The sequence below is a fragment of the Nelumbo lutea genome, chromosome 7 (assembly GCF_056320005.1).
Source record: "Nelumbo lutea isolate HS-2025 chromosome 7, American lotus-T2T, whole genome shotgun sequence".
Taxonomy (NCBI): Eukaryota; Viridiplantae; Streptophyta; class Magnoliopsida; order Proteales; family Nelumbonaceae; genus Nelumbo; species Nelumbo lutea.
The window spans coordinates 16,675,428-16,687,185 of NC_142690.1; the positions used below are offsets into that span (position 1 = coordinate 16,675,428).

Below are 11,758 nucleotides of genomic sequence, written 5' to 3' on the forward strand. Positions count from 1 at the left end.
GCATTACCAATGAAGTGCAAAAAAAAAATGAAACAGAAATAGATAAAAGCCAAAGTATAAAAAGGTAAATCAGAAATTGCACTTTCACTACAAACAAACAGAACCTAAGAAATTAAATGCAAGACTGGCACATGGGTTGCACGCAAAGAAAGATCACTGAAAATGTCTGTTTCGTCATTTCAATCACAAATATGAATGAGAGTTCAGTCACTTTGATAGTTGAAATTATGTGCAATGCAATAATGAGATTTCAAAGATGAAAAATGTAGAATCAGTTCAAATTGATCAAGCACCAAAAAGCAATTATTTGCATGCGTTCTGTGTTTTCAGATGCTTCATTCATGTCTTCACAAAATGATTCCACTTAATAGGGTTGTTTCATCATTTCAATCATCTACATGAACGAATATTGATCAAAAGACTATACTTTTCCTACGTTCAAATACTATAAATGATGAAATTCTTCATTACTCTCTACTCCATTACTCTTTACATGAAATGGATTACTTCATTTCTGATAATTTTTTCAATTATTACACTGAGGTATATTTGAAACCGGGCAAAGAATCCAATGAATTCAAAAGTGCTGAATGGAAAAGATAACTGGGAATCTCACATAATTAAAGGAGCAATCATTCTGTTTACCCATCAAGTTTGCTCTAGGAAGTATGTTAACTTGAAAAAATATAATTGTAGCAATATCAGGCCCACTCCACTAAGGGTTCATTTGGTTCGTACGAATAGGGGTCTAGAATTGAAATCGGAATGCCCATTTCTGGTTTCAGTCATTTGGTTGGGTAGAATAGATTTTGATTCCTATCCCTAGTGGAGTGGCACTCCCCATTCGAGGGAATAGCAATTTCGGTCTTCTCCCTTGGAAATGAGAATCTCATTCTAGCTGGCCAGAAATAAAAAACAAGTATCCCAAATCCTATTTCTCTTTATCCGGTACAAACTATCCTTAGGAATTGTGCATATCTTATAGAATCCGATTCTAATTCCCATATGAACCAAACAAGAGGGGAGAGGATAGTCAATTCCAATTCCTATTCTAACCACAAACCAAATGGACCCTAAGTTCCTTCTCGTGCCTAGGCATGGTCCATGGGCCAACTTCTCGTGTAGGTTCATAATGTGCCTTTTGTGTTGAAGGACAGACAAACTGTGTCCAAGGGGAAGAGCCTAGGGGTTGACAAGTTACCGAACATGGGCCCAAAAGCAACTTTCTAAAGCTCCTTCTAATGAAAAGAAGAACAAATGGACCTACAAGCTCCAGCTATCCTAGTTGAGCTAGGCCCAAAATTGGGGCTGACTGTGAGCTGCATCATTTGTCAGACCCCACTATGTTTTCTCACCCACAGCCATGGATGGTCCCCCTGTGTATGATTGGATGGGCCTGAGAATCTTGCTTTGGGCCCCACAATGAGGGCATGATGTCTTAGCCCAAAATGGCAGGTAACCTTAGACAAAGGTGACAGAAAGTACTTTCCCTTTTCAAGATATATGGGGGGCCGTTAGAGCGCGCCTTTTTTGGCCTTGTTTTATGCCCAAGGAAGCTGCTGCCTATGCAAATCATTCTGTTTGGGTCTATTTTTACTTTTGGACAAACACTTTTTGGGTGGGTTGTCAGGTGTAATTGTAATGGTTTGGAATTGGATCCTTTCTCAAGGTGCACCTTCTTTGATGCGCTGGGATGGGCTGGGCCTTTTGGGGTCAGGGGGCAGTTTGCTGCCTCGATTCCATGGAAATGAAATGACTACTCCTCTCAATGTTCAAATTCCGAAAAATGCAGAATTCATGGGCTTCTTTTCTGCATTTCTTCAAATTCCATGCTGCAAAGGAAAGCACACAGAGATTCACGAATCCAAGGGCAACCATATAGTAAAATGTTTTTCATATGAAGAAGGGCACATTTACAATAACATTTGAACTTTTGAAAAGGGTTTCTCCACTATCATACACAGCTCATCCTCTCCCTCTTGCACTTTTGAGTAAATCTTGCCCAAATACAGCTTGGGTTTTGGGGTCAAAAATATTGATGGTATGTTTGATTTACGGGAATAGGGGTATGGAATCAGAATTGAAATGGTCCATTTTAATTCTAATCGTTTGTTTGGACGAAATGACATTCTCCCATTTGAGGAAAGGGCCATTGCAACCTCCCCTTTGAGAAGGAAAATCTCATTCCAGCCAGACCAAAATAATAAGTCACTTGGACTCTTTTGCCCAATGCCAGCCCTCCCTGAAACTGTGCAAATCTTATGAAATCCAATTCTGATTCCCATATAAATCAAATAAGCAAAAGTAATAGATCATTTTGGGTTCCAATTCTGAGCGTAAAGCAAATGGACCCTAAGTTTTTCCCCTTATCACCTCTTAGCAATTCCACCCAACATAGGCAAGCTCCACCTTAATTAATCATTCACAGCTCGCATTAACAAGAAGTTTGATTCAGTTTAAGTGGGGGATCCAGTGAACCAAATCAGTTTATTGGAGCACTTAGGTTCAGTTTGGGAAGAGTACAAATACATATAAAATAATACAAAATACAAGGTTTTGCACTCTATAAATTTGTATTTATACTCTTTCCAAACTGAGCCTTAGTAACAAAAAAAAAATCAAAAATCAAAAATCTCCTCAGCTTGGTGTAGACGTATAGTATAAGTCACAGATGCTCAACAGTAACAATTAAATGAAGAAGGGTCACTATTAGCTTTGAGTTAATCCATTTACATCTTCACTACAACAGCATCTCGACTGTTCAACTAAAAACAAGTTAACTTTTACCAAGACAACAAAAACAACTTAAAGGAGGGAAAAGTGGGGGACAAATGTTCCAAAATCTGTACTCCAACAGTTATGTCCCCATCTCTCCCTCTCCATCTCAACTTTTACTTCTTGCTTTCTCTTCACTGAAGAACATCTCAGCTTTTGACAGCATTTTCTGTTAAATTCCAAAGATAACACAGCAAACAGACATTGAAAGATGGAAACTAAAGAACAATTGACAAAACATGAAGGAAGACCACATCAACATGAAAAGCATAAATTAGGTGTCTCAGTGACTCAGGCAATATATATATATACCCATGCATGCCACAATTCACATGCATTGCTAGTACAGATACACAGTGTCTTGCCTTAAAATATAAATCAAACCAAGGGTACTGGAAAATTCCAATCCTCCTCTAGGAAAATAATGGACTTTGATTGAATCAATGAGAGAACCTTTATAAGGAGGCACTTATATTTCATCAAGTTGGGACTTACTCAAAATATAGCCCTTCTTGTTTTTCAACAAACCAATCCAACCATCAAAATCCCATCTTCATGTTAGGGACTTTTAGGAATTATAAATTCTTTAGGCCCATATGTGGTCCATCCAGGAGACTCCGGATCTCCTGCCCACAAGAATTCTGCCCGCGTCTACCCACAATACACTACCCCCAGGCATTGGGAACATCTCTCCGTGTATAATACTGTGTAGGGGGTGATATATTCTTCATGTGTGACTGCGATATTATGTGAATAGACGTGGGCAAAATTCTTGTGGGCAGGAGATCCGGACTCCATCCAGAATACCAAGCCCAAACTTTTTTTCTGCATTTTTTTTGATAGATGCTATTCATGCCATGCAAACATAATAAACTGACAAGTGAGAATACTCATAATTTGCATATAGATTCACTTTATTTCAACATAAAATAGACTGTGTCAGAAATAGTAGTTAAAATAATTTTGTCTAGAAAATCTTCCACCCATTTTTCAAATAAATAAATGCAACCATACGGAAAAAAGCTTTCTCTGTATGAATTATGTTTCACAAAGCAAGTATTTAGGTACATTTAAGTAACAATATATTTTACCTGGAAAGACTAAAAACCTGAACAATTGAGAAAAAGAATAAAGCAGTTAAAGTTTGTTATAGTTGGTGAAATTTGCGTACAAAGTTCTGATGCCATTGAAAGTGGTACTAATTCCTCTATTAAACCAAGATAAAAGCATGCACCATCAGTGATATTATCAGATGATGGTAATTTTCTTCCATGCTAAGAGTTAAATAACATCACTTGTTTGATACCATGAGATTGCAAATGACTTTCCATAGAAGCAACTCTAGACTAATTTTGTGAGGTAGGTGTATGTGTGTTTGTGTGTATGAGAGAAAGACTTAGTGTGTTTAGATTTGAGCCAGAAAAAGGTTTTCCTCAAATAAGTTAGTCATCTAGTCATTGTGAACAAACAATTTTTGTAAGGAAATCAATTCTGGATTTTAAGGGGTTTTGCTACTTTTGGGCAGGGGTGTCAATTGGACTGTATTTTGTCCAATCCAATCCAGTCCAGTGAGTCCTTTATAAATGGACCAGGTCCAATTCAATCAAAGAATATTTTGGACTGTCCAATCTGTTCAATTTCGTTTTGATTTAGATTGGTTTCAACCCCAAACCTTGTCCATTGACACCTATATTCTTATCTTATATCAATGGAATAGATATTAGCTCAATCCAACCCAATCCAATTTATTATGGATGGACCAGGTCCAATCCAATCTAATAAATATTTTGTATCGGATTGATCCAATTCAATATATCTTGTGGGTCCGTCTAATCCGTTCAATTTGATTTTGGATTAAACGGAGTCCGATCCAAAACCGATCCATTGACACCCTTACTTTTGGGTTATTTAATAATTGCTTTTCCAACACACTTTCTAGGGTTGCCCTGACTTACATAAAGAAGTCTTAGCTGTAACGTTGTCTATTGACTAATGTTATGTCTAGCTCCTAACAAAACACTGCATATGGAGGACAAACTACCCTTCATTTGAGACTTTCCAACCATTAACAAAGAATATAAAACAAAAAGGGGAATAAGTTTGAAGCATGGATAACAACCTAAATATTCTTGCTTTGTTTAAAGAAAAGAACTTTGGGAAATCAAAAGCAAGACTGGCACATGGAATGCACACAAAGAATGATGATAGAAAAGAAGTGTTTCATCATTTCAGTCACTAGGATGAGTGGAAGCTCACTCATTCATTTTTCTAGTTCATATATGTACTATAATAATGAGCTTTCAAAGACGCAAAACATAGAGGTAGAACCAGTTGAAGCTGATTAAACACCCAAAAACACTTAATATGCACTCATTGTCACTTAGTGACTATTTCATTTACACATTCATGACTTTAAACAACTGTTTTCGGTTCAAAGGATTGTTTCATCATCTCAACCATCTGCATAGTCATGTCATTCAGGGTTCCTGGCCTAGAGCCTTCAAAACTTAAAATTAAAAAAAAAAATATATATATATATATATATATATATATATATAAAAGAAAAGAAAAAAAAGGTGACCTAGCTATGAGCATATTTTTGAAACCAAACCAATGGGTTTAAAAAAAAATTAAACCAAAAATCAAACTAAAAGAATCGGTTATCAATTCGGTTAACTAGATTTTTCAGTTTTTCATGTACAACTACTTTTCATGAATGCTTTGAAGGTAAAATGCCAAGATTTTACTGGTTCAAAGGATAAAAACGATGACATTCAAGACTTACCAACATTGAAATACTAAAGTGATAAAACGTTTCAGTAGTCTCTACCTCGAAAAAGATAAAAGAACTAATAATGCTAGTTTGGCTTTCATTCCTTGTTAGAAAAACTATATATTATTATTAGATTGGTCATTATTGGAATTGTTAGAAGGGGATAACTCCAAATCGGTAAAGGATCCAATGACTTCAAAGGGAACTGAATGAAAACCCATTTGGAATTGAAAATCTTACATTCAAGGGGAAATAATCAACTTTGCAATAGGAACTTGCCTTGTAATTTTTACTTTGGCATTCTTAACTTCGGTACATAGTAAATCGTACATGGAATAGTAGAGAGGATAGAGCTGTCATTATAGGGGTGGCAACGAGTTGAGCTGTCACTATAATTCTTAATTTTTTAAATATCAAATAAAATATATTTTTATATATAATTTTTTTATTTTTTATAAAATATTTTTCTCAAAATCGAGCTCGAGTTGAGTCAAACTCAAACTCAAGGTTCTGGCTCGAACCGAGCTCAAGCCTAGTACTATTCGGCTTGGCTCGGCTCAAATCCACCCTTAGCTATCAATGGGTCTCTGGTCTCGTTTGGGACAAGACGAAGTAGTTCCTAAATCTGAATCCATAAAATGGACGCAGAACGGAACCAATTATTGATAAAGCAAGTGTTTCTAACCGAAATCATTTTGTATCATGGTTTTCAAACCGCAGTTGACTGGACAGTCAGACCGTTCAGCCCGGGAAATCATTCAAACAACTTGTTCTGTTTTACCTAAATCCGGTTCCTAGTCAAAAAACCATTGAATTGGTCAACGACCGATTCATCCGGGAGGTCAAACCGTTGACCCATTCAACAGTTTTTTGTTGTTTTTTATTTTTAATTATTTTTATTTTTAAAATTTTTATTACTAGAACGGGCCGTCCATTCAAACTAGACAGTTGAACCATTGGCCTAGAATCCGATGGCCGAAACAGCTCTATTTTCGGGTCATTTTTTAAAACTATGTTTTCTATACTGTCTGAAATTTACCCTTCTAAACATAAAATATAGTAAAAATTATCAAAAAATGTTAACAAGTATAAATGAGTCTGACTTGATTAGACCTAATTATACTTGGCATCTATAATTATCTATGATATTAACAATTAACAACTTTGAAATTTTATTTTTGATAATATAGTCTTAATAAAAATGACAGTAAATAGTAAAATGTTTTATGTTTTTAATACAAGTCTTTCCAACCAAAATTATCTTATCTACTGTTATGAAATTTACCCGGTTAGACAAAATATGACAAAAGGTTACCAAAAAAACAGGTACCTTAAATCATGAACTATATAATCAGTTGGGCTCAGTTTGAGAAGAGTACAAATGCATATTTGCATTTACACTCTTCTCAAACAGTCCCAACCCAATTATTAAACAGGACACAAACCATCGAACCAGACCCAAGTTAATCAATTCTTCAGTCGGTCCGGTTCATTGGGTAGAATCGAACTAAGAGAGAACTGAGGTACACACTAAACCAATCTTGGGCCCACATCCAGAGAGAGGATGTCCCCTTCTCATGCCTACATATGACTTGAGAATATTTAAGAAAATAGGAACCATGGGTTAGTGGGTTCCACGTAGGAGTATCTCTGGTCCAGAGCTGAACCCAAATTTCTTCCAACTTAATGCTCCCAATAATGCAATATTTTCTAATGGATTTTCAACCTGGGTTGGGATCCAATCTAGGCCTGAAAGTAAGCCGCATAATTTGTCAGACCCCACTACCAATGGGCCTTTCAATCTTTGATTTGGTCCCCACACTCGGTCCCCTCTCTGGGCCAACATCTCCAGGTGACAGGATTGATTCTGCTCAGTGCCTCAAGCCATGGGAGACAGAGGACCGTTTCAGTGCACTTCCGATTCGTTATTTCTATGGAAACGTCCTGTCCAACAAAGTCCCAAACGAATAATGTTTGTTTGGGTCCCATATTGACATCCCTTGTAATTAGACATATCTTTAGTGGGTCGACCCGGATGGTCGAACCAGAACAATCGACTTGGTCCTAGGGTTTGGATGTTCATGAACGGATCATAACACCAGCAACCGGCTCAACCGTTCAACTCAGCTTTCCCGGTTGAAATGTGTGAAGCAATGTCTGTTGCTTTTAAATAGAGAACCAATTCCACCACAAAATGACATGACCCGGTGAATCAGAAGTGGCTCAAATAAGTAAAAAAATAAGCTTTTGCCTACAAATCTGGAAACACTTCAGTGGAGTAGGTCAGTTGAGCTTGCAACTTTTGCATACTAAAATACAGGGAGGAAGCAAAGTAAAAAGAAAACCCCAAGAACCACATATTTGTGACCTGGGCAGTGAATGACAAGCGACAGGTGCTCAGTAATCGTCAAAAGAAGGCCTCTGTCACAGCTTCCAGATAACCATTTTCACATTTAAAGTAGAAGGCATCTCAACTACAGACATGCTTAGCTTTTTCCAATTCCAAAAGAACAAGGAAAAAAGATTAGAAAAGAACAGAGAAAATATTCAAAAATCTAGTCCAACGGACATGCCCTTGTTCCCTCCCTCTCAGCTTTTTTTTTTTTCATTCTTCAGCCAAATGGTTCTTCGTTACACCTCTTTTCTCTCTCCCTCTCCTCCTCAGCTGTTTTGTTAGACACTTAGACAAGCAAAAAAACGAAAAACCCAACAAAGGGTTATCTTTACAGTATGAAGAGACTCCTCCCAGTCACAGGTCACAGCATCCCTCTCCCATACCCCCCCCCCCTCTCTCAAAGGCCCAGTAAGATGTAGTAGACTAGGGTTATGGGCAGAGCTATCAACATTCCAAAGATAACCCTGAAAGATGACACAATTCAAAAAAGATCAGAAATATTAACAATATAACATGTCATTGTCTATGTCATGCATGCATGCATGAATGCATTCCCAATCCCACATAACATTGCATGTACAGAGATAAGTAGATAGGCCAGAAGATGACCCTTTAACATACATATATGCATTCATGCATGCATGCATAGATACATTGTTGAATACAAACCCAGTGCTCAGTATGTCCGGATGCACATTATATTCCTTGGCAAACACAAAGGGTACAATTCCCTGGGGAAGAGCTGCCTGAAAATTCAAAGACAAACAGAAAAATGAGCATTTACTACTTACTACCAACACTCGAGAGCAAAATGAAAGCTAGGAAAGCAGGTTGAAGGAGAGACTATCAGACACAATTGAGAAAGCATCTTCAGAGCTCTGACCCCTTTTACCTGTACGATGGCGACATGTAAGAGAACTCCTCGCAGACCAACGGCAATGGAGGCTGCAGCCATGACTGCAGGACCCGTGAGGAACCGGACAGCCATAGCGAAGGAAGCAACTGAGTTCCCACAAGCAATGATTCTTGGCTGTAATGCCATAAACAACCCTGGATTGCCATAGTTTTGATTTTAAAACCGATCATCCCTCGGTTAACAGAGAAAATGAAGGAAACAAAATCTGAAACAACCTCAGAAATCAGAACATACCAAGACTGAACATGGCCATTCCAAGACCGGCGTTAGAAAGGATTTTAATCGAACCATCTATAATGGCTGGCATCTCAATCCCCCACCTACAGAAGCAAGACCACCGTAAGGGACCGACTGGTAGAAAGAATCAACAAAGCTGAGATCATTTAATAAGGCAGAAAGATAAATACCTAAAAGAAACCAGGGACCAGGTGAGGCCAATGAGGCTGGAGTAAGTGTTGGGATTCCTAATGAGTTTACGCCAAACCATGATCAGGATGAGCCGGGTCATAACACTGGCAGGCGGCATGGATGAGGACTTGGCGTCGCCTTGCATCGCAGCCTTAGGGTGGAGCTCGGTCGTGGAGCTTGAACCCAGCTTTGACAAGGTCGGTCCATCTCGCTCAGCCCCTTGGGAGCCCGGCCTGTTCCCGAAGCTGAACTCATCCCGGCCAAACTCTTCGTAATCTGATGAGAGACATAAACAAACAAAACTGTCATCAATCAATAACAAGTCCCACCAAAATCACAGCGATATCTGTTACCCTAAATGATCAAAAAGAAACAGAATGCATCCACCAAAACCCACTAAACCAACAAAAAAATACAGAGAAGAATCAAGAAAAAAGGAAGCCTATTTCCTAGAACCAGACCCAACAAGACAAAGAAGGTTGCATCATCAGCACAAAACTCCAAGAACTTTAGATATTATTAAACATACCATTACAGAAAAAAGAGGAAATGCTCCAACCTTTAGTATGATTTTCTGCAGGATGACCTATACCATGTTCATTCCCAAAATCTCCTCCTCTGAAGACATGAATTCCCCCTTCAGAGACAGGGGAAGCACTGGAGCTCCAAACAAACATGTGGAGATCTTTCCCCCCATCGGTCCCATTTGCCTTCTTCTTCGCCCCAGGTCCGGCAGCTGGCGAAAATATTCCCGCACTTGGCGGGGCAGGATACCCTGCACCCTGCACCGGATTCCCCTGTGAAAAGATCCCATTTGCTCTGGGAGGATTCGTGAATCCACCCATCCCGTTCTCCTCATCAAAACCCAGGTTCCCGAAATTCGACTGTCTGGGACTTATGCTGTTGGCATTCCTTCCATTCACCATGGAATAAAAATCAGTGTGGTTGAAGCTCGAGCCCCTCGGTGTTGGATTTCTGGATGACTGCAGCGAGTAAATCTCTGCATTCGTCAAGTTCGACGGTCTGGGAGTCAACGAAACACCGGAGTTAGGCCCATGTGACCGTCGAGAGAAAATCTCTGAACGGGAACTGGTGGATTTCCTCACTGTAACATGAAGCTTCCCATCCTCACCGACCTCGGCTTCAGTCTGGAGAGGTTCTTTTCCATCTAAGGAAATAATATCGGAGTCCACTCTGAAGGAAATGATCGAACCAGCCGTGTCGGGGAACTGTTCTACAATGAGAAGCCTAGCTCCTCTGTACTCGAACAAGAAGAGCATCAAAGTGTACCATATTATGCATTGGAGAACAACGATCTGAACCATTAAACTCCCTGAGAAATCTCCATACATACCCTTCAGAAGGGGAATACCCATAACAAGAGTGTTGGGCAGAGTAGAAAGGGAGAAGAGTGTTATTGACCACTCGAGAGAACCTCTCGAGCTGACTCTGGACCAGATTGCCAGGACAGTTAATACCATGATCTTCTGAAGTGTATCAGCAGCAATGAATCTTAGGTTCATGGTGTACGGGTTGTTGGTTGAGATGAAGTGAAAGGAAAGCAGAGGAACAGCGAATAGAGCAACAAAGCGATTTATACCCGAACATTGATCGGGACTGAAAATCTTCCACCATTTCACTGAACCGTAAGCAAGGATCATAGCAACATATAGAGGCACAACGGCCGTGAGAACGTGATACAGATCGGTTCCGGTGATCATTTTCTTTTTCTTTTCTTTCGGAGTAAATCAACTGGATTTAGAGAGAGAGAGAGAGGATTCCACCAAAAAAAAACAATAAAAAGAAAATCCAGAGGGAAAATCAGCTAAACGAAGAACCCAGATAAAAACTTGGAAATTTAGAGAGAGAAAGAGAGAGAGTGAAAATATTGTAATCTCTGCTCTGCTATGACAAGGACCGGAATCGAGTTAAAGAACCAGTAAATGGTTTCAGCAAAGCCAGAAAGTAATGACACTATAACAGAACAAACTAAGTTCCAAATAACGAGCTTTCTCAGACACTGCTGCAAAGAAACACAGTATCTTACGAGAACCCAAGAGAGAACAGGAGTTTCAAAGCCAGAAACCAGTAGAGAAAATCACATATCAACCCATTCTTTTCAGAGTTCAAATAGGGAGACAGAGATATGAGCTTTAAATGCTCAAAAAGACAGGAGTAATAAAAGGACACCCAAGCGCCGGAAAAACAGCCGGAAGACTGACTTTCCGGCTAGCTTAGTAAAAACCCAGAGAGAGGTGGGTGAGCTAGGAACAAGGGGTGGGGGGTGGGGGAAGTGTTATATTTATGGCTCTATAATGGCAGACAAGAAGTAAAAGTTGAGGTCTTTTGAAATGCTTTTTCTAGACGGAGAAAAAATAAAAACCCTTCACACTTCACTGCGGGACGGAGAGATCTCAAGAACAATAAAAAGCAACTCTCTCAGAAGAAAAGACCCAACACAGAGAAAAAGAAGAAAGGAAAACAGAGTTCC

At 39.1% G+C, this 11,758-nt stretch overlaps 1 protein-coding gene across 1 annotated transcript; it reads right to left on the reverse strand.

Moving 5' to 3' along the window:
* Positions 1–7,955: 7,955 nt before the first annotated feature.
* On the reverse strand, positions 7,956–11,758 carry LOC148845355 (putative auxin efflux carrier component 1b). The gene is made up of 6 exons (XM_088956068.1): positions 9,827–11,758; positions 9,267–9,543; positions 9,094–9,179; positions 8,836–8,993; positions 8,613–8,689; positions 7,956–8,407 (listed from the first exon to the last, which is right to left on the reverse strand). The coding sequence occupies exons 1-6, from the start codon at positions 10,986–10,988 to the stop codon at positions 8,341–8,343; spliced, it is 1,827 nt and encodes a 608-aa protein (XP_088812194.1). The 5' UTR covers positions 10,989–11,758; the 3' UTR covers positions 7,956–8,340.

Bases quoted from the DNA above. Each gene is read 5' to 3' on its own strand.
- LOC148845355 (XM_088956068.1), bottom strand. From the start codon at position 10,988: ATGATCACCGGAACCGATCTGTATCACGTTCTCACGGCCGTTGTGCCT. The intron at 9,544-9,826 runs GTTGGAGCATTT...GTCTCTCATCAG, and splicing joins TGCAGAAAATCATACTAAAG to ATTACGAAGAGTTTGGCCGG. The intron at 8,408-8,612 runs GTTTGTATTCAA...GTCATCTTTCAG, and splicing joins CCGGACATACTGAGCACTGG to GGTTATCTTTGGAATGTTGA.